General features: G+C 39.6%; 1 protein-coding gene across 4 annotated transcripts in view; it reads right to left on the bottom strand.

The window, feature by feature from the left end:
* LPGAT1 (lysophosphatidylglycerol acyltransferase 1) overlaps positions 1 to 24,220 on the bottom strand; it is a 74,410-nt gene that overhangs the window by 35,092 nt on the left and 15,098 nt on the right. For all 4 annotated transcript variants that reach the window (XM_063328507.1, XM_063328504.1, XM_063328506.1 and 1 more), the window contains exon 4: positions 4,463 to 4,581. In XM_063328507.1, coding sequence (XP_063184577.1) covers positions 4,463 to 4,581 — 119 coding nt within the window. The remainder of the gene's footprint in view (positions 1 to 4,462; positions 4,582 to 24,220) is intronic.

Genomic DNA, 24,220 nt, shown 5'->3' with positions numbered 1-24,220 from the left:
CATGAGGTTTGCAGAGGCCCACCTCTCAAGCCTGTCAAGGTCCCTCTGGATGGCATCCCTTCCCTCCAGCGTGTCGACCGCACCACACAGCTTGGTGTCATCAGCAAACTTGCTGAGGGTGCACTCAATCAAATAAAACCAAATAAAATAGAGGATCTTAAAGCAAAAATTCTTCTATGCAGAGATGGACATTCTTTCCATTTCAGTAAATTAGAAAGCCTTAGGGAAGAGGGAAAAAAAAAAACCAAAACAACTGGAAGAAAAGGTCTGCCCTAAGGACAAGAGTTAAAAAAAGCAGCACTGAGAGGTGTTATTGCTCTTCAGGGCACTACATCATAAATTCATGCCCGTGCACCAGCCCAAAGGCGACAGGCTAGTGTACAGAACCATATCCTTTGACAAAAACACCACAAAAATTCCACTGATGATGATCTAGCCTGGCAGCAGTACCCACATGACTGCCAGTATTCATCTACTAGTTTGGCATTTTGACAATTATCGTTCTATTATATCAAGCAGAAGTTAAGCCAACCAGAGAAGGTAAGCAAGCTTAATAATCTGCTTCCCTGAGAAGAAAAGGTTTGTGTCTTTTGAAGAGTCAACATTGGTCCCTAGATGTTCTATGGCAATCCTGGAGGAGGAACTCTTGCTGAGCAACGCTACTGCTTCTCTCCTCCCATACCACTTCTTATTGTCTTTCTTTTTAGATGACAGTAGGTTTATCCTGAAAGCTGATCACTGCTCTTCAGTCTGAAGTCCACCTCACCATGTTTTAGATTACACAGGGCTTCTAACCAGCATCCCTGGACTTCCTCAGTCTTTTTGAGAAGGAGTGATGGAATTGTGTCCAAGATCAATGTGACACGCAAGTTATAACTGAGACAAAACATACAGGCAGTTTGCTGCAAGTGGGCTACAGAGAGGCAAACTCCAGAGCTCAGTGATTACAAATCTGCCTATAAGCCTAAGCAGTCGTAAGAAGTACAAAGAGGAAATATTTTTAGGTGTGAAATAATGAATATATATACACACACTCTAAAACTTAAAACCAAAAAGAAGGAGTTCAAGGAATAGGACACAATTATCTCATTTAAATCAAATCAAAAGGCAAACTAGATTAATGAATATTCATTCTGTTCTGCTGCCAAGGACAGAACAGAGGACACTGCAAGATACCAGTGGTGGCTCTTCCATTTAGTATCCTCAGGAAGGAAACAACGCTTATCAGATCAGTCTCTTGCATTTCAAGGAGGTTTAAGCACAGACATTCAGAAGTGTTTTGAGCACAGATTCATAGTTGTTTAAAGATTGAAAGAATTTTTGGATGCCATTTTAGGTCCTTTTTGCTTCATCCTTCCTGCTTAAATATGTTCAGAATGTAGAAAAAGCTTTTACCAATTTTACAAAAAAAAAAAATCTAGGTGCCTCTTATTCACAAGCCCACTTTCATTTCACTCTAACTAGATTCCATAACAAAGCAACCTGAATAGACTGACTTTCATCTTTCAAGCACCTCTAACTTAACAATGAAACCTGGGAATGCATGTCTTGAAACTTCCACTCAAACAGCTGCACGCTCTATGCTCTCCTCTCCACTGCATCCTTCCTGGCTTTGCTTTCTGCTCTAGATCAGAAAAAATAGCCCCATTTATCAGTCCTAATTCAGTAAGAAAGCAGTAATAGGAGCACTTTAACCTACTTCTCTTTGTTAAATACATAACGTTTAATGTTTATGAGACCTCAGCTACCTTAACACTTACTTTCACAAATTGGAACAATTTCTTGAACTATATAAAAAGTGTTATTAAGTCACTTCTGATTCAGCTGAAACCTCACTCTCTGTGGCTTGTCGTAACATGTATCAGTCAAACAACACCAATCCAGTCCTTCCATTAAAATTATAACTTTTAGCTAAGTTCCACTTCCCTGATTAAGAGAACGTGTCTTCCTTATTCACATAAGTGAATCTGAGCGACAAGAAACATCTTAACACACGTATTTTTAGCTTACTGCTTAGTGAGATTAAATTTGCTTAAAACAGATAGGCTACACTATTATTTGTATATAAGAAGTTATAAAATACTAGAAAAAAAATACCACAGTTCCTTACATGGCACTTGGGAAACATTGTCAAATTGCAAGGATGTTTCAGTATTCTACCTCACTACACAGAAAAATATTAAATGGAACAATTCTGAGGTCTTAAATTAACATTTTTTAAAAAGCAGCATTAAACAGTAAGTGTTTGCAGATTACATCTGGTTTCAGGCTGTATTAGCTGGCAAAAGCAAGCAAAAGAAATTTTGGATTGCCACAGGAGGAAGGTCTTCCTAGTTCTGCCACGACACCATCACCGCTGAGAGGCTGCCTTTGGAAAGCTGTTTTACTTCTTTGTATGCTCTTCTGTGTGAAATGGAAGCGAGCCTTTCACCTTCCCAAAATACTTTTGAGAGCTAAAAAGTGTTGTCCAAGTGGTAAAGCGTTTAGGAATTTGTGCAGCTTAACCATCCTAAACAAAATAAAAACAATTCTTGGAAATTACTATTTTGTTACTAACAGATGAATATCAAGGTTGTGAAGGACTCCATGTCAAGTTTAAACTGTGTTTAAAGAAAATTGCCTAATTTAAATAGTCGCCTATTGTACAATGATTTATTTTGGACAGGTAGGTTTTGTGGGTATTTTTCCTCCAGTGGTTTTACAGTCACTCACAGTAAAGACAATTCTCTTCTGTTCAGAAATATGAAGCATGCCATTTAAAAACACCTGATTCAGCAAGTTCTATCAAGGATAAACTATCCTGATCTTTCTCATTATTTTTACCTCTTTGTACTACTCATGCTATATTTAAGCATGTGTTGAAGCTAATACTTTTTTTATTTCTTTATTAACTAAAAACATTAAAGCCATACTAGTCTCAGGATATGTAGATTCCAACAGCAATGACTGCAATTATTTAAGGGGAAAAATAGTGATTTTAGGGATGTTTTGCTTTTCTGAAAACCCGCAAACCTAACAGTTTCAATTTGCCAGCTCAATACCTTCCTCCATTTTTAGCGTCTTCTACATACACTAAAACTTACTGTCTTGGCTGAAAGTTTTTAGCTATGAAGTCACACAGTATAAATGTGGCTTAGATTTATATATACAATAGTATACACATATGAGTCAAAGAAGCTTTACAATATTGAAAACATCTGGGACAACCATAATCAAGATTATACGCAATACATATCCACAGGACTATACCCTCACAGTCATATCGTTATCACAAGGTTGTCCTATGCATAATTCTGATGAAGGAAATTAAAGAGTGTTTATTCTGTCATTCCATTCAGTGGGGTACAGTGCAGAATACCATATATACCTAGCTTTCTCAATTCCAAAAGAAATTAAAGGAATTTAAAGTATTTTTAAAACACAGCTTTCTCTAGGCTACAGGAGAAAGAAATCAGTCTTTGCTCAATCTTGAGTGGCATTTTCATACTTTCCTTTTTTTTTTTTTTTTAAATCAGCTCTGCTGTCATAAGGAAGATTTGGGAAAGTTTCCCAACAAATATTAAATCACTGGTGTATATACAGTGTATAGTCAATCTATATTAATATACACTAAGAAAAACAGTGCAACAAAAAGCAGTTGTTGTTTTCCTTGTTTCTTCATCGTATGGTCACAAGAAAGAAGAGAACACTCAGACACAGCCGATGTATTTTTTTCAGCTTGCCAGGTATGTCTCCCACCCTTTGCAGCCTAATCATACATACCCCCTTCCTCCTGCTTTGCACATAAATTTAATTTCCTATTTAGATCCCATACTCTAGTTTCTAGCACTAGACTCCCTAGTGCTAATTTTGCTGTTTCTGATCAACAATGCATGAAACAATTGGCATTAGTTGCACTTCTCACCAAGAAATGCTTAAGAGTTTGTGAAATAATAGCTCGAGCAATTTTGACCTTAGCTAGCTATCTTAGCTTGGACATGCCTCATAGGGAAGTCACTTTCAGTTTCTGAACTCCTACCAAAATCCCATACACAACTTGCTTCTAACTTTGAGAAAAATTCCATGCTGGAATAAAGTCATAACCAAGCAGCTAGACCTGTATTGGTTTGAGCAAAGTTGGCATCAGTTGCACAAGGCCATGAGGTGAGGGTGGAAAAAGTCAAGTACATGATTACCTGCAAGAAGATCTGCTTCCCTCCGTGTTAATCTAGACTGGATGCACACTGACTCAGCTCATATTTGACCTTCTTCAAAGGCAACGTTTATGGTCTAAAGCCTGCTCCAAGCTACTGGCTGTCACATTAAACCAAATCTAAACAAAAAGCTTCCTATTCAGCGCCTTGAGACTATTTGGTGGATTAACGCACAGAAGTCAGTCATCAGTAGCGCACACAGATGCAAGCACACCCAAGGTAACAGATGGCACACACAGAAGCTACCCCACTCCCCGGTTGTAGCCTACCGTGCCTTTGTCCTGAAGGCACATCATCAGAGTGCAGACATCACCCGTTGCTTGATGGTTCACCAGCACCATGGCTTCATCTTCTGATACTGCTTTAACATCATCACCCCATTCCACTACTATTAAAAAAAATACAATAAATAAAAAGGTAAATTTTACAATGACCACATGGAAATTTTACTATCAACAAAACAAAAACCCCAAAGACCCCTCACCCAGACAATTATAATAAAGAAACCTACATGCCACATGTCAATTTAAATTGGCACCTAGCATAAGATAGGAATATTAGCAAGACCATTTTTCCAAGCAGAGGGTATCCAGCTTAGTTTTAAATTGCATGCGCAGAATATGAACAAAACAAAAATACTCTACCAGAACATATGCATAGAGATTGATCTTTTTGTGTCATTACACCATTCTATATTTAGGGTCTCAAAATTACATAAGCTTTTGACCCAGCTTTCAAATTCAACTGTCTCACCTCATTAGATTAAAAAAAAAATCACATTGTCAAAAATGATTTTTTGATGCCTTTTTTTTTTTTTTAATTTAGCAAGTTTGTTTCATTTCTACACTTACTATTATTAAACCACTCCAGTAAAAGCAAAACAAAAAGCCTGTAGCTGGATCATTAGGTATAAAGTGCTATATTAAACAAACTCAGTAATTCAAATCCAAACAAGTTAGCTACAGGCAAGAAAGTGGGTTCAGAAAATGCTGTTCAGATAACAGAAACTATCACAGGCTATTTTTTTGACCAGAGACCAGATACTCCAGTGGTAAGAATTATGTCAGGAGGAAGCTACAGCTGTTGATCATCCAACATTTACACTGACTAGAAAATATATCCTGAGGTAAGGAAAAGGAGTTAAAATTGCTATGGTCTATCATCACAAAGTAATAAATAGAGAAAGAGAAGACTGTCTCCCAAAGAAGATCACAGGATGAAAAACTAGAAAAAGCCTGTGGTAAATTAAAGACCAGAATACGTCTAACGCTGTTATCGGGGCAGAGAGACAAGTGAGTAGAGTTTGGCCCTCTTCAATAAAAGGGCGGTTTAAGGGAAAGGGGAAAAGGGAAAGGATGGGGAGGCAGAGTAGCTCTATGAAGGTCAAAAGGAAAAGTAAGATGGACTGCGCATGCATGTGGGAGATGATTATTTTTCTGTGTGTCTTCGGTATCCTAAGTGGTTCTTACTGGCTATTATTTTTCATTTCTGACATCAAAGGAAATATTTCACCTCCACTACTGAATCTTCAGTACTGTTATTAACAGGTCTCCAGGCAGTGAACAACTCTCATCAAAGGACAATTAATTACTTTACTACTATCTGTCTTTTAAGCAGTGATTTAACTGATGCAAAAGCAATAGGCTACACGCTGAAGACAAGAAGCAATAACGCATGCACAGCTTCCCTTCCTTGCAGAAATCCAATTAGCATCACACCTTTGAAAACTGGCACTTCTATTACTTTCTGACAGCTCCCAAATTAGTACTGAATTGAGACTTGAACACAAAGTAAAAAAATAAAATGCTGTATTTGGTCACAAGTAGATAGAATCAGACTAGAGATATGAAGCTGGGGAGGACTATTCATTCCATAATGTTCAACATCCTTTCCCTTCTTTCCCTGGGCAAGCTAAGCACAGATCCTTTCTCATTTTTTTTTCCAAATGAACTTGCAAGATCCCCTTTATCCCTCCTCCTTGATTATGTGCAAATTCCCTACAGTGTCCTCTCTAATTCCACGGAAGCTGGAAAACGCTTGGACATGCCAGTCCTAGTTGACTGCACCTTCCTTATCAAGTATTTCACACTTAACGCTATAGCGGTACCCCACAAGGCAAAAAACTAAAGTGAAAAGAGAATTGTTCTAAAGGGAAATGAATCAACCGTGTACAGATTTTGAAATTATTACTTCAGTCTCTTTATTAAACAGCCAATATACAAAAGTCTTACTGAACCGTGGCTTTCCAAAAGTAATAAAAACTAAGTACTAAATACATTAAGCATTTGTAAAAAGAGGTTTCTCACAAGTAGCTGATTATTTCCAAATAAAATTATTTTATTTCTAGACCACTCAGAGAAAAAATATGGGTTACTTTACTATAGATACTTCCCTGGAACATACCAATTTATACTACTAATCATTTCTACTGCAGAGCAGTTTAAAAATAAACTATTTTTAATCTTCAAAAATGTTTCACAGATCTAACTTTCTGAAGAATTAAAATAAAGTTAATGACTAAAAAAATGTAAGCCATGAGAAGCAGCATGCAATTGAGAACAACTAAAGAGGAGAACTTATAAAGCTTAATTTGCTAGAAAAAAACCCTATATTTTTAGCATACTAGGTGAAGACTAACGTCTGACTTTGAAGCTTTCAGACAGGTCCCAGTCAAAGAAAAACAGGGAAAAAAAAAGCTTCTGCTGTTACCTACAGTATTTTACCTGCTCTTGATAAAGACAATAGAGGGTACAAACACACAACCAGCTTACGATGCACTAACAAGTTCCAGCTGAGAAGCAGTAAAAAGGTGCACTCTGTTATCCCACTACAAAGGCAAGGTAAAAAAAAGAAGTTTGATTTAATTCTTTAATTGATTTACTCAATTCATTTTATCTATCAACTGGCCAGGCTAATAGCTCAACTTCTGCGGCTCGACTGACAGGTAGTAAGTTATTAAATCACAGAGATTCAGCTGGACATCCTCTAGTTTCTTTACCCTCTGTCATTTCTCCTCAGGCAATAAGGCTGTCTCTTGTGCTTAATAACGCTTTATGGTCAATTGATTGACCTGATTATCAAGGAGAAAAAAATCAGTTTGTGCAAGTCCTTCACAGAGCATTTCTGGATCGGAAACGGAACAGCAAACCACAGAAGCGTGCAGAAAAACCACTGCCATTACGGCAATTTTTTAAAGAAGAAAAAAAGCCCTCAGATATCTAGAATTTTAAGTTCACAGTGTCCTTTTAAATTCAGTGGGGGGAAGTAAACGCTTGTCTTCCATTTTCTCACCACATTGAAGTTTTCAAAAGGAGCACCTTTTGCTTTAAGACATACTTGTGCTATTACATTCCTCCACTGCAGTTGGAAACATTCAAATCCAAACCTCAAGCTGCAAGGCAGCAGAACCAGGAAGACTGCTTTGCTCCACTTTAACAAGACAAAAAACAGTTCAGAGACAAGTATTTGTCACTCAGGGGCCTGAAAACCAGCAAACATTCCTCCACGGCTTCCTTCTATTGCCAGGGCACATTTTAGAAGGACACCGGTTCTGTGTCTACAGCCTCGCAGTAGTTAGATTTCTCCAAGTGCAGTTTAACACAGTGGAATAACGTAAAGGAAAGCAAGAGCAGGAAATCAGTTTAACATGGTAATTTGAATTCACAGTAAACTCGGTACCAAGGAAAAACCCGATTTGTAATGACATCTTTTACCCACAAGATCGAGACAGAAGTGGCTTAGCTGTTAAAAGATAACTTAATTTGTGACTTAGTGTTGTAAGCAAAAGGCTTCTCCAGGAAAGGATGAAGACAAGGTTACTTGCAATTGCATGCACCATTAAGACAGAAGGATTTATCCTTCTCTTATAAAAAGAAGTCCAAGATGTACACAGATCCCTAAAACATCAAGAAAATATTTCATATAATGAGCTGCAAACTGAGCTTTTTATGAGCTAATCCTTGCAGAACTTAAAGAAGAAAAGCAATACGAGGTTTTTTTCCACGTTTTTACTGAACTATTACACACCTAAATGTAGCTATTGAGAGTTCTCAGAACATGTGGCTTCTTTGTAATCATGTCCTTAACATAACTGTGTGCATGTAAGCGATGCTATGAATAAATATTCAAGCACTTTAACTGCAGTATATCATTAGGCTGAGCAAATGACTACTGAGCTAGCTAACAATTCAGTAGATTTATTTTATACTTTTGAATATACCTGGCAAGAATGGCAGTCTAGTATTCTGTGAAATTGCCTAGCAATTAATATGAACGACTTCATTTCGCATACTACATTTTAAAACTTAAAAAAAAAAGTTCTGATATTTCTGACAGGCTCTTCTTCATTATAGTTCACAGTTTCACTAAAGCGTGCGCTCTATGAATCAGCATAAATTTTATCAGCATCTTAACAACTTAAGTTCTAATGAATACCTGGGGATATTATTTCAAAATGTATTATGTATTGAGTTTTAACTTCTTATTTCTCCATTGAACTGGAAAGCAAAAAAAGAATAATAAAAGCCTCCTGCCAGAAATTTCAACAGCCATTAGGAAATGGGCAGTGAAGGAACCAGATGCAATTCTCACACTAGCACCATCCAAATCTAAAAGCTACCACATTAATCCCATAAATAAAAAACATGAAAAGACTGATGCTTTATGGCAAGGTCAGGGAAACTCTTTAAGTGTTCTAATCACAATTATTAAAAACCCCAAACCATAAAATAGCTCCATAAAGCACCTGAAAGCTATGATATATGTAAACGCATAATTGATTTGGATATCCATTTTATTTGCCGTTTAGATTTGAGTCTACACACAATATTCACAACTTTCTCTAGGAACTGGAGAAGTTGAGAACTTTTACTCCAGAACTTCCCACGCCTTAGTTTATTTTTCTTCTGATCAGTTGTCATCACTTGCATCCATGAGGCAAGACTTCAAGAAAACCTGTTCCAAGAAGTTGCAGGTTGGCAACACTTAGAACTGAACAGTACCACCTTTTGTCAATTGCTTGGAAGCCTTCAGTAACAAAGAGCATTATTAATGGACAGCCTCCTCTGCTTCCTCAAAAGCCACCCTGCTTTCTAAAAGAAGGAACGTTATTATTAGGTATTCAATAGTGACTGTCACTCATGACAACCAGGTTTCTATGTTTTAAACATTCCTCCTCAAGCATTTGTACCTGGCAAGTTGCAACCCTGATTTACTGTTACTCACAAATGGCTCGTCGAAGCATGTTTCAGGTAGAGTAGCTATGTACAGTTGTTAAACTCATTTGTCTCTCCTTTACAGATGGGATTCTTTGATAGCTGGGATTAAGAAATCCCAGAAGTGATGCCAGAAGTTAAATATTACTTAGCATGCCTAGATCGCATTAAAAAAAAAAAAGACACATTAAAGGTTTTTTTTCCCCTTTAACAAAAAGGCTAAAGGCATTTGTCTCTGTGAACTGGTTGCCTACAGTGAAAAAATAGAAAACAAACAACGGACTAAGCAAATCAACATACAGATAGGCTTTTTTACATTTATTAAGTGCGTGTTTTAAGGTTACAAGGTATTTAAATACACCTATGTAAAATCAGACATGCACTATTGGAAAGAGAAAAATTGCTCTTCCTATCCCACCCATTCCTTCCAGAATTCCTACTGCCAAGGAAACCTTCATATATTGTCCTGAAGTACACACAAGACATACCAATCATCAACAAAAGTACAGTCCAGAAAAGGAGGGAAAGAACATGCATACAACATCTTATCTCATGAAACACAGCTTCACTTAACTTGTCATCTTTCTTTTCTTATTAAAGAATGTACCCTTACTAACAAAAGTATTGTCAATTTCAATGCTATTACAATATACACATCTTAAGGTTGAAAAAATACAGTTTCAAACAAGATTTTAATACCAAAAAATGCCTCTTTTACAGCTAATTTGATTCAGACTTTTATAATGCTAATAAACTGACCTGCATTCGCAAATTTTTCCTTTTATTTCCACCAAGAAAAATGCTTGTCATAGAGAAGTCAGAGAAGAAGCAGCAGCTGGGGAAGAGAAGCCTGCAAGTAAAGGGAGGTTGTTCCTACAGGACACGTTAGTAAACCAAGGCTGGGTTTAAGATGTCACAGTCACCATCTTCATTCTTCTGTGACAAACCATTTTGCACATCTCTAAGCTTCATTGTAGGAAACAACGCACATTTCCTTTCGCTTTCAGTTCCGTTCTTCTTAGCTTCCATCCTCTCTTTCTGCAGTTTACAGACAGATGTGCTTTGTGGAGAAGAGGACTTCCGCTGTCACAGTATTTATGCCCTAAGTCAATCCACACGCTTACTTCAATTAACCGACAGTAAGAGGTGTTAAAAACAGGGAGACAGTTACAACAGAGATTCCCTGGCTCTCTCATCTTTCTAACCAACCCAAGAACCACGTTTTTCCTAAAGCACAGCAATTCCTTTGGGAATTAGGCCCTAGCAATGACTACTTCTGAAGACCGACTTAAATTTTCCTGGAGTGCATGTTCATGACCTCATGGGTACAGTCTGCTTGAGTTCTATAATTCACTGGCACAAGAGATGATGCTTGTGGCTGAAGAGAGGGCTCCTTTTACCCATAGGTGACTGAGAATCAATAAAAGCGAAACCTTAGCTCACCTTCAGTGAAGCAAACTTCTACTGACTTCAGTACAGGCAGTATAATTTCAAGCGCTTCACCTCTTTGCAATTGTGCTAGGCAAGCAGTTTATAGGATAAGAAAGCTTTTAACGCTCACAAATTGTGTCAGGATACACAAGCTATGCTCACCACAGATATTTAAGGAATAGTTTTAATGTGTTCCTGTAAGATTTAAGATACATCTTTCACTGGACATACCCTCCGCACCTTTTGCTGGAGGTCTCCAACAGCTATTTTATGCCGCTCCCACAACACAGCTTGAATTGTAGAGGCACTGGCATCCCACAGCTCATAGTTCTCATCATCCAAACGGGAACCCCGGTTGTATACGGTGGTTACTGACTGCAAGGAGCAGTACAAGAGACACGGTGTTCGTAGCCACACAGGCAAATGTGGACTGTGAAACGTGAAGACTACGATTGATGTCAGCTTTCATGACTACACTGGTAACAAACTGTAGCAGCCGAGAAGCAACTCCACTGTCTGTTTTGCTGCTTCTATTATTAGAAAAGCAACTGCAAGCCTGAAGAATGGGATGGAGCACTGAAATCCTTTTGAAGTACTTCAAGCTCATGAGTCAGACCACTCACAGAAGGAGCAAAGCTGTACAGCACATTCCTCCCCGGTGACAGATAAAACACATTAAGTATTAACTACCCACAGGAACCTCAATGCATTCATGAACTAATATCCTAAAGCTCTAATACCTTACATACTGCACATGTTATAATGGCCAGGAAAAAAAAAATAATCAGTTTGTTTGAAGCCTAGAAGGAGAAGCAAAGCAGTGTGGCAGTCTCGCAATTTTTTTCTCACCATGAAAGAATACTTTTTTACATTTTTAACACACTTAGGAAATGAAACATCAGAACAAGAAGTAAAGGTTATTAAGGGATACTGACAATCAAATAGTCAGGCTTGACAGCTAAAAACAATCCTAAGCAGTTTCAAAGTATGCATAAAAAAATTACTTAGAAGCACACAGTCACCAACATCCTAAAAAGACAGAGGAATCTGAACCAACAGTAAACATACTCCAGATTAACTTCAGTTCATATTCAGTACCATTTTGATCATTTCTAGTTACATTGTGGAAACACACAGTCAACCTATGTTCAAAAATGTGTATTTCCAATATCACCAAATAAAGATACAAAGTTTACAGGACTGTCTTTAAGATAACCATAAACCGAAAAGAGGTGTATATAAACCAAAGATTAATTTTTACCTCTTGCCAGCTAAAAGCTTCTAAACACTCTGGGGATGACCGAAAAGCTAACACCGTAAGTGACAGAAGAAGAGAAACTTTTCCATAAAACAAGTATTGAAGATACTCCGAATAGAAGGATCTCAGCTAAGTCGTTACACGGAGCAAAGACAAGACCTGCAGCTTACTAAGACACTGCAATTTTATGTGTCAAGAAATCTGTTTCAACAATCACAGGGCCACAAGTTTGCTTGTATGAAAAAATGTCCCAAGAAATTTTGGTCCACATATGTTTTTTGCTCCCTAGACAGATATTAGGAATTTGAAAATTTTAAGGAGAATAATCAAGACGTAAAAGTCTTTCCACCAGTTTGCACTTTTCTGTCATTCAACCTCAGGTCAGCAACAACGATGTAAACACCCCATTCAATGCAAAAAGGTGCAGCATTTGCATAAATAGACTCTTTTTGTCAGATGAGGCTGCAGGTCCTACATTTTAGTCTCTTTCTTTACAAGGATGATTTTTACAAGTGAGAAAGGATTCTCACCACTCAAGCACATGACTTTATATACTAAATTCACAGAACAATCTTTTCATTTTTTTTTAAAACACAAGAGTCAAACTCTTGTGGTTTCACCGGTAACAGTGATGTTTACTCTTAAGGAGAAGGTAGTCCAAAATCAAAGTGGTATAATTTGATACCACAGTTTTAAAAGTCATATTCATTGTACTGTACTATCAAAACTACAGTATTTTAAGTATGGCTACAATGCAAAACACATCTCAAGTTCAAAGAAAGTTATATCTGTAAGGTAATTTTATTAAAAACAGATTGGCTTTTCTGGAATTCAAAAGAAAAATTACCTTGAAAACAGAGGAAATTTCAGAATACAACCCCATTAGAAAGAGAAATGTGCTTGAATTGTTATAAAAGGTTAAGTGCTACAGAATAGCAGTGAGAAGAGGAAAGAGTGTTTCTTCTCTCTGATAAAAAAAAAATATATCAGTGCAGCTGGGTAACTAAAAAATGCTACAAATGCAGAGTTTGCTGTTATTGTTGCCCTTTATCACCCTTTCAAGCAAAGAACAGTTGGCTGCAGCTCTGTATTTTTAATAACTTAAACTCAGCAGGTTACTACAGTACTTTACACATACTCATCTGCCCCATCACTACTGCGGAGCAACTAACCAAGCGGGAACAGAGCTGACAAACAGGGTCTGACACATCAAACACTGACAGACAGGAACAACTCAACAAAAGCACCATGGCTTTTCCCCCTCCCTTTAAAAATTACAGGTATTTTCACAGAAATTCCCATCTGGAGCTGGAGAAGCAGTTTCTTCCTGGGTTCAAGAGGCAGGCCTCCCACAGAATCACACAATTGAAAGGGGTTGAAAGGGACCTTTGGAGATCATCTAGTCCAACGCCCCTACCAAAGCAGGGTCACCTGGAGCATGTTGGACAGGAACACATCCAGGTAGGTTTTGAAAATCTCCAGAGAAGGTGACTCCACAACCTCTTTGGGCAGCCTATTCCAGTGCTCTGTCATCCTCAAAGTAAAGAAGTTTTCTGTCATGTTGAGATGGAATTTTCTATGTTCCAGTTTCTGCCCATTGCCCCTTGTCCTGTTACTGGGCACCACTGAGAAGAGTCTGGCCCCATCTTCTTGACACCTGCCCTTTAGATATTTGCAAGCATTGATGAGATCCCTCTTGGTCTTCTCTTCTCCAGCTAAACAGACACAGGTCTCTCAGCCTTTCCTCACAAGAGAGGTGCTCCAGTCCCTTGATCGTCTTCGTAGCCCCCCGCTGGACTCTCTCCAGCAGTTCCTTGTCTTTCTTGAACCAGGGAGCCCAGAACTAGACACAGTACTCCAGATGTGGCCTCACCAGGGCAGAGCAGAAGGGAAATATAACCTCCCTTGATCTGCTAGCCACACTGTTTTTTATGCACCCCAGGATACCATTGGCCTTCTTGGCAACAAGGGCACATTGCTGCCTCACGGTCAACTGGCTGTCCACCAGAACTCCCATGTCCTTCTCTGCAGCAGAGCTGCTCTCCAGCAGGTCAGCCTCTAACCTGTACTGGTGCATGGGGTTATTCCTCCCCAGGTGCAGCACCCTACACTTGCCCTTATTGAATTTCATAAGGTTCCTCTTTGCCCAACTCTCCAGCCTGTCCAGGTCTCACTGGATGGCGGCACAGCCCTCTGGTGTGTCAGCCGCCCCCCCCAGCTTTGTGTCATCAGCAAACTTGCTGAGGGTGCGCTCTATCCCCTCATCCAGGTCATTGATGATATGCTGAAGACGACCAGACCCAGTACTGGCTCCTGGGGAACACCGCTAGTTACAGGCCTCCAACAGGACTCTGCGCCACTGATCATAAGCCTCTTAGCTCTGCCATTCAGCCAGTTCTCAATCCACCTCACTGTCCACTCATCCAACCCACACTTCCTAAGCTTACCTACGAGGATGTCATGGGAGACAGCATCAAAAGCCTTGTTGAAGTCAAGGCAGACAACATACGCTGCTCTCACCTCATCTACCCAGCCAGTCATGCCATCATAGATGGCTATCAGGTTTGTCAAGCATGATTTCCCTTTGGTAAATCCCTGTTGACCACTCCCGGTAGTCTTCTCTTCCTTTACATGCTTAGAGATGACATCCAGAATGAGCTGTTCCATCACCCTCCCAGGGATGGAGGTGAGGCTGACTGTTTCCCAGCTCCTCCTTCTTGCCCTTTTTGAAGGCAGGATAGATACTGGCTTTCCTCCAGTCCTCAGGCACCTCTCCTATTCTCCATGACCTTTTAAAGACGATAGAGAGTAGCTTCACAATAACATCTGCCACCTCCCTCAGCACTCATGGGTGCATCCCATCACGGCCCATGGATTTGTGAGTATCGATTTTGCCTAAATGATCTCTAACCTGATCCTCCTCAACCAAGGGAAAGTCTTCCTTTCTCCAGACTCTCTCTTACCTCCAGGATCTGGGATTCCTGAGGCCCGGCCTCAGCAGTAAAGACTGAGGCAAAGAAGGCATTCAGTAACTCCACCTTCTCTGCATCCTCCCCTCTATATATATCTGAAAAGAATGAGAAATAAAATAGGAGGAAAGGAGAAAAGTCATTTAGAGCACAAAAAAGGGATAAGGGAGTCTGAAATTCAGTATGTCAACAGTAGGACTTGAGCTTTAAGAAGAAAAACTGTAGGAAGCAGCACAGAGTCCAGCTGGAGGCCAGTTCCTAGGAGTGTACCCCAGCATTAATACTGGGACCAGTATTGTTTGACATCCTCATTATCAGGCTCAACGACAGGTCTGAGTGCACGCTCTGCAAGTTTGCAGCAAGTCCACAGACAACGCACAAGCCAGAGGAGTGGCTGATATACCATCTGATTGTGCTGCCATTCAGAGGGATGCGGGCAGGCTGGAGAAATGAGTCAACAGGAACTTCAGGGAGTTCACCAAGGGGAACTGCAGAGTCCCACACCTGGGGAGTGGCTCTGCAGAAAAGGCCCTGAGGTCCTGGTGGACAAGCTGACCACAAGCCAGAAATGCATCCTCATGGCATGGCAAACAGTATCCAGGGCTGCAGTAGGAAAAGCATTGCCAGCAGGTGGAGGGAAATAGTCCTCCGCTCAGCACTGGGAAGGCCACATCTGGAACACTGGGTCCAGCTCTGGGTTCTCCACTACAATATGAGATGCAGACTTACTGAAGTGAATCTAACAAAGGGCCACTAAGATGATTAAGGGATTGGAGCACCTTTCATATGAGGAAAGGTTGAGGGAGCTGGGGCTGTTCAGCCTGGAGAAGAAAAGGCTCCATGGGAGAATCTTACCCATATCTGATGGGGGTGCAGGGAAAGGAGTAAAGATGACCTAGCCAGACTCTTTCCTGCAGTATACAGTGACAGGCTGAGAGGCAACAGGCACAAATTGAAATATAGGATATCCCACTTCAACACAAGGAAAAAAAGAAAGAAAACAAAAAAGTTTTTACTGTAAGAATGGTGAAATGTTGGCGTAGGTTGCCCAGTGAGGTTATGGAGTGTCCATCCTTGGAGCTATTCAAAACCTGACTGGACATGTACCTGCACAACCTGCTCTAACTGACCTTGCTTTGAGCAGGGGGTTGAATTACATGATCCTCAGAGGTCCCTTCGACCTAAATTCTGTGGTTCTATGATCTACATACAGCCTGACACCAGGAGGAAAAATGCAGTGTTAACAGAATTCTTTCTTAGTGGATACTTTCAACTACAACAAAAGCTACAATTTCATCCTGCGGCATGAAAAGGACCAGCCTTTACAGTCACAAAGCACATGTTGCAAACACAAACTGACAAGGTTTTCCTGTCTTACTGCTGCAGAACTGCAGCGGACATAAATTTGAAGGATAGTTCAAACCTTAATATAGAAGCAGCAGAATATGATTCACTTGGGATCATCACATTCAGTTAAAAAAGTGGGACCGGTGACCAACACCACAAACTTGAGGCAACAATGCATTTTAGCCAGAATAAGCCACTGTGTTCACTGCTATCATCTCGAGATCTTCATTTATATTTACCTGTATCTTTAGCTATATTACAAAATATTACAGCAAATTAAACTACTCTATTGAGATTGTCCCTCTATTGAGGAACACTGAAGTGCTGGAGCATGTCCAGAGGAGAGGCTGTCCAGAGGTACCAGGCTGGTGAGGGGTCTGAAGACCAAGTCATATGAGGAGAGGCTGAGGGAGCTGGGCATGTTTAGCTTGAAGAGGAGGAGTCTGAGGGGAGACCTCATTGCCCTCTACAACTACCTGAAAGGAGGTTGGAGAGAGGTGGGTGTTGGCCAATTCTCCCAGGTGAATAACGACAGCACCAGAGGAAATGGTCGGAAGTTGCGGCAGGGGAGGTTTAGATTAGATATTAGGAAGAATTACTTTACTGAAAGAGTGGTCAGGCACTGGAACAGCCTGCCCAGGGAGGTGGTTGAGTCACCATCCCTGGAGGTATTTAAGAAACATCCAGATTTGCCACTTCAGGGCATGCTCTAGTGCCAGAGATTGTAGGGGGGTTTTTTGTGTGTGTATGATTGGACTTGATCTCAAAGGTCCTTTCCAACCATGAAGATTCTATGAGATTGTTTTGTCTGCATGACAAACATGAAGCACGCAAGCAGCTACACTGAAGTCAAGCTTTTAGTTACTCAAACACCAAGAGATTCAAACTACTACTTAAAACACAGATATAGCTACTGACACCTACTTAAACATAAAATGTAAAGCTTAGAGTAGTAACAAGTAAACAAAAAAAACCCTAACATGTAAAGTGGGGAGGCCTCAATTATTTCCCCTACTATCTTTATGTAAGATATTTCTTATTTTTCCAAATTAGTTGCTTTAATACTTGAGAAGCAAAAGAGAGCCACTGCAACGTTATGTGAGCATCTGTGTTGGGGGGTGTGTGTGAAAGAAGGGGCAATCCAGCACAATCAGAGCTATCAGAAGAAGATGGGATGATGGGGCAGCAAGCACCAGTTGGACCAGAATAAGTCCTTATGGAACTGTGGTCTGCTACGCTGGAAGACCTGCTAGGCAAGTCCAGTTGGCCCAACATGCAAAGCGTAACCAGCACAAGTCACCTAAGTTACCTTCGAAATTGCTATGAATTTCTTTTTAAAACAAACAAACTTGTTAGGCATGTTGTAGTCTTTAGAGCATAGCAAACAGACATTTGTTCTTTTAAAGAACATTAGAACATGTTAAAAACATGCAACCCCCCTCTTTTCTCCTTTTCCCTGTAAGGTTAAGTACAAAAGAGAAGAGTAAACATCCTTGTTATAAAAATTTTGTAGCCATGTGCCACAGACACTACAGAATCACTATTTACGCAGGGATGGGGTGACAGCTGTTTGATTTTTAGCGGGCTTTGGATTTGTTTGAGGAAAGCAAATTGAAGAAAATATTTTTCCCCTCCACCCTGTCACAGTTGAAGTACTGCATCATAATAATAACCTGAGATGTTTTGCAGAGTCAACTGCCTAGGCAGCAGAATCTACCCAGGGGCAGTATCGCAAACTACAATACTATTGCTACAGTTTCCTTTTGAGTCACTGGCAGTGGTATGCATTACTAATTTGGTCCTGTTGCTTGTCTTTCCAGATGTGAAATTCCCTGTGATGCCAAAGAGTCATTCATAAGGTACTTCACTTCCCTCAGCTGTTAAGGTGGCTCAAAAAGCACAGCTACTGTATCATACAGCCTTAAAAAAAAACAACAGGTAAAGGATAAAAGCAAATCTACCCAACCAGGTTCCAGGGGAGAAAATGCTCTGACTATACACCCAGATTCACAGCCCTAAGTGAAGGGATACTTTTCAGATTGTGCAACCAACACCAAAAAACAGTATATCCAAACCAACTGTGTGAAAAATCCCATTAGGTTAATGGCCTATGCAAAGCAAATTACTTGTGAAATAGCAGTCCTATTTCCTCCAGAGAGAGGACTACCTCTTCCAAAGCACAGGGAATGGCTGAAATCTGCTTTGCAGCCTCAGCTGTTAACTCTGAGAATCTTGATGCAAACTAGTTGGTGTAGTGCAAGCTGGCTAAAACAAACTAATAATCAACACGCCACCGTACAGGGCCACAGCACTCACACAATTTCCATTTAACTGTTCAGCCACTTATGCAGAGCTGCAGGCTGCAACACCACAGAACCTTCTATTAGGAATCAAACTTTCTTCTTTATATGAAATATAAAGAAAGAAATAGAGTCTGCACGGTGTAGCCCAGAATAATATGAATACCGGGAAAACTGGACAAAGACTCCACTGAAAAAAAAATATGCACCCACAAGACAGCAGCATGCCTTCATATAAAGAACTGGGGAAAAATCTGTCATTCTGTTTCAAGAAGAAAATAAGACACGAGCAGAGTCTGATGGCTGTAAAGAAATAAATATAAGAATAATCTATTATCATAAATAGGTAAATAAGTAGATGCAACCCACACTAGATTTTTTGCTTTTGCAGGACAGATTTGAGTCCTTATTGCTTCCTGACAGGAATACACAAGACTTGAAGGAACTTGTACAAAGAGTTTAAGTACATTCTGTGATAACTGTTGAACTGCCCAAAATGAACTCCTGATTAAGACTGCACAAACTTTTCACTCTCATTTAAGAGGAAGCAAGCTCTATTACAACAAAGTTCTGCAAAAATTGCTCATTTAGCTCTTTAAAAAAAAGTGAGATATTTGGAAAGCCACAGTTCTAGCCATATGGAAGATTCTGCTCCTACTTAATCTAGATTTCCAAGTCACGCCAGTTGAAAGCGTGGCTTTAAAGAGCAAGTAACTGGTGGCATATAGCAATGATCTGCCCAGGAAGAGATGGCCATTTCCCCTCCTTTTAAGATTTGTAGATGGGAAGATTCCTATTTGGTTTCAATTTGGTTCCAAGGAAACCAGAGCACCTCGAAGCTTTTGGGATGTTTTTCCCAAAAAACATAGCTGGAGAAATAACATGACATATTCAGCAATTTTACAACAAATTCCCAAGGCCATAGAGTATCAAGACTTTCCGGGGACAGCAGAAGAACTCAACAGAATTTAGTTACTACCTACTGCATAAGGGACCAGAGATGCTAGCTAGCAATGAAAGACATGAGTTGGAAGTCTCATTTCCATTTTTAACTGCAAGTTTTAAGTTACTGTATATTTTGGGACCATAAACTTTTCAGAGCACTATACAAAAAGGTCTTTCAGGTAAAAGACATGCAGAATGCAGAAAATTGTCACCGGATTGCAGAAAGGAAGAGAGCAATTTCTCATAGGAAGATGATAAAGCATATTATTCTAGTGCACATATCATAGCTAGAGAGGTAACTAATCAAGGGTTTTCTGGTACCCATGAAATTCTCTGAAGTGCCTTGAGGTTTATGAAATATAGGAACCAGAAAACCGTAATAGGGCTGGAAGTAAGCAAACATTACTTCTTTAAACAAGATGTGGAACTTGCCTAAAACTCCAAGTGAGAGTTTGCATTCACCTCTCCCTACACACCAACCTTAATTAAATAGCACAGTGAAAAGGCTTGATCAGCCCTGAAGCATTCAGCTACTCAGCTCTAGAACTGTACCACCAGGACTGGGCGCAGGCAAGAGTTACAGCCAAAAGGGTACGTACCAAGAAAACCCGCCAGAGAAAACACAGGTAAGAACCGAGACTATGCTTTTCAGAAGATGTGTTATGTTAAAAAAACCCCAAAACAAAATTACACCACTGAGCAACGAAACCATGTTCTCAGTGTTCAAACCCAACCGGGCTCAGAAAAACAAGATTTTGCATATACCCTTTCAATTAGTCACATTGATTCAAAAAACCACCAGATCTTCATCAATTTTTCCTCCTAATGGAAACAAACTGCATTACTTCAATCACTGGCTGAAGGTCTGAGTCAAGAAAACCAATACTATTACTGGAAATCAAGATTCTCAATGTGGTAAGACCACCCCTGTGTCCCAGCTCTGGTCGTTTACCTTATGCTTATCTAAATCAATTTCAGTTACCTCTTCATAGTCTTCAGGTCTTGCCTAAGTTACCACAAAATGCTGTTGATCTGTCTCGTCATACAGATGAGATTTTTCAGCCCAGCTCATGACACAGTACAAATAATCACCATTTAAAAGTAGTCCTGGATATATTTGGAAAACCCTTTACTTTTAGATTATCTCTGTTAAACCGCCTACATGAGAAAGACAAGAGACCATTCTGCACATTTATTCACCATCTCCCTACAGCGACCTCAGAAATGAGGAGCTTCTCTACACTTCAGAGACATTGACCATTCAAACCTCTTCAACTCAGTTAACTCTGGGCAGAAAAAACAGAGCTACTGAGCACAAGAACAGAAATACATATTCAAACAGTGTATTTTGAGATTGCAGAAGTAGCATAATCTAAAAATCAATATCCTCAAGCAATAAAACTGATTACTAATCAAACAGCTGCAGCATTGCTCTTTCCTCCTCCTATATACCTCTGCACCACCCTCCAGTTCCAGTGGGTTAGTGCTGCCTTGTACCACAAAACAGAACCAAGTCACTGGGCATTTAAGTTGCAGTGTGGAGAGGAAAAGTTAACAATGAAAGGCATGCAAAGAATCAAAAAATAACTGGTTACAGATACAAGGAAGCAGAAGGACAAACCTTTTAAAGAAGCCTTAAGTGTTTGCACTGTTAGGTTTCAAGGACTTCAATAAACTTCTCACCCACACTACAAGCAACAGTCTTTACAAAAAAAGAATTTACAACATGAACAAGAACTGTAGAAAAATTTCCCCTTGGATTTTTTAGATATGATGTTCGTATTTTTTCAAACAATGGATTTTATAAGGGTCAGGGGGGAAACAATGTTCAGTTACCATTAATTTAATCAAAATAATTTAATCCTAAACCAATAAGAAGCTAATGATGCAAATTAAAGTAACAGCAAATTCCTATATTCAGTTTTATGTTTCTGTTCATGGAAGCCCCATTATTAAAAAAAAAAAAAAGAGGCCACAGTAAGTTTGAAAAGCATGCTGGAAAGTATATGACACTAATTCTAGCTGGGAACTTAAGCTACTACTTTTTCTAGTATGACACAGCAAACGATTCAAGCCAACAAAGCATCTTACCATATTTAAATTTACCCCAGGTTATCCTATACCAGTTCAGCAACACTTAAGAATTAAGCGTGTGGCCACGTTTCAGGTTGCCAGTAAGCAGAAGTCCATTATCATAAAATCAGAAGCAACGCCTTTAATGGCACCCTCAGACTGTCACAAATTAAGCAATTAGCAGGAAAAAACTTGCCTCCCTCATTAGATTACACTAGCTGATCTACCTCAAAGCAGCAGCAGAAAGTTTACCGTTCCTAATTTTAAAAAAAGTTCAGCTCCCTGGCATCTGTTACTATTACAAAACAAATAATCCTCTTACACCTGCTGACAACTGCAAAAAATACCTTGGATTTGTGGCTGACAGTCTTACTGGGAGTTTCAGTAGTACTTTTTACTGACATAAAATGGTCTGACTCAATAGAAACAAATTTATTTAAACATTCTGAATGGCCGGCTCCAATACCTACCCTTCACCCTCAGCATACAGACTAATATTCCATGCACTTTTCAATGAAATACCCAAGTCCCGGTTTTGAAATATGCTGCTGCAGTGACAGTAATCGAAGCTTCTTTTCCCCTCTCCTCTCCCTCCTCAAATTAAAAAAAAATTCGACATCTCAGATCAAAAAGTTTTTCTATACATTTGGAACAAATGGTAAAAAAGGCAGCAGACAAGTGTTGGGGAAACAAAAAGAGAACAACAGAATTCAGAGTACTTAATTAAAAATAGTACTTCACTGCAGAGCAGTTTCTCTGGAGAGCACCCATAAAGGGGTTGAACAACAGAGTTGTGGAAGAGACTGTGGAAACGGATCTCCCCATTTCAAACACAGCAAGCCTGCCACGAATGCAAGAAGATATTATGAATCTCAAAATTCCAATTAAATGATTAATGCGAATACTCTTGAGTCTGTGGGCAGTAATAGGCGCTGCAAGCACTTTACATGTAACTTGTCATGATCTGTGGCTGCCAGTGCCTTGGCTTACTTATGAAGCACTTGCCGGAAGTGTTACAAATTACTCTTTCCTCAGATAAAAAGAAAACTAGGCAAAAATAAATTTATTCAGGCTACAAAAGTCTTGCACTCCCACAGAGTAAGAGCTTTGGTCAATACACTTCAAACATCAAATTCTCCCTATCCAACCAAATCCTCCGTACTTTCCTCTCTTGTTTCTTTACCCTGCCTCATAGCAAACCCAGCGAGTTACCAGACACTCAGATTTACCACGTTGTTTTTGCAAAGTATCAGGAAAGGGTGGTAACAGGACTGGCAAAGAAAGGAGCAGACCACCTGCTATGGCTCTTTCTTCACCACAGCAGCCACCCAAATAACCCTTAGCCTTCCTACAGTGACACATAGAGACGCCGCTCACGGTTACGTGAGCTCCGCTCCGCATTTTAGCTTTTAAAGTTTAGTAGGCTGTTAAACATTCACAGAAAATGTAAGCAATAAAGGGAAAAAAAAAAAAAAAAAAAAAGAAAAAAAGCATGTTTTAGCATTTTCTCCCTCTGAAATAGATGAGGGACAAAAGTGGTTCTCCAGCCTGTAAAAATCTTGTCAAACTCCAGAAGCCCAAGGTAGACATCAAATGATCTTTAAACACATCCAAGACAATAGAATTACCTGTGCTTTGCTCTGGTCATATTCCCTTCCTACGTTACTAGGTTAGAAGACTGAAGTATTAGGTTTGATGATAAAAACAGAAGAGTCCCAAATTAAAAAAAAAAAAATTAATCTGGGTTTTTTTTCATGTAATTCATTACATGCAAGAGGCTTAGCAGACATTTATATTAACTATACCTTCATCTGAAAGCATTTTTACAAATGTTCATAGGTTCTTCATGTTATACTAGTGTATACACAGGCTACAGTTATATTTATTTCCAAGTAAAGCTGTTGCTAGAGGAACAACAGCTGAATTTTATGCCAGAGACAAGCACAGAAAATAAAAATGGATATGAAAGAAGAAAGCATTTGGAAAGGAAATTGGCAGTTACCAGAGTTGGAGTTTTGCCAGGCCATCTGTAAATATATTTATGCATATCAAAATAGACCAGGTTCAGGTACAAAACTCAAAAGGCCACCTTTCTAACGTAATACCCTCACGTGTGCTACACGGTGGTACAGAACCCTTCTTGACAGACTCTCACACTGCTTACCACCCACACTGTTGCTCTCTCACAGGTCTCCCCAAATACACCTCGAGCATCACATTTCTACATGCCCTTGGGTCAGATTCATAACTGACTTTCTCTTGGCTCTGCCCTGCCTACAGTCATTTGAGCATCACTGTTCTTTCTTGAGAGTTTCAGCTAGGTTGATGCCCTTCCAGTCCTCCTTTTAGGAGGCTATGCCAACTCCCGTTTTATATACAAAGTAGAAAGTCTTACTATCCAGGCTGGACACCCCCAATAGGTACGGTTCCTGCCCTTGCCTAGAAGCTATGTGGTCTTTTTCTCTCTTCTATATTTTCCTCTAAATCTATA

The sequence above is a fragment of the Chroicocephalus ridibundus genome, chromosome 3 (assembly GCF_963924245.1).
Source record: "Chroicocephalus ridibundus chromosome 3, bChrRid1.1, whole genome shotgun sequence".
NCBI classification, from domain to species: domain Eukaryota; kingdom Metazoa; phylum Chordata; class Aves; order Charadriiformes; family Laridae; genus Chroicocephalus; species Chroicocephalus ridibundus.
Note: the sequence above shows the minus strand (reverse complement) of the source record. Positions and strands in the feature narration are given on the sequence as shown.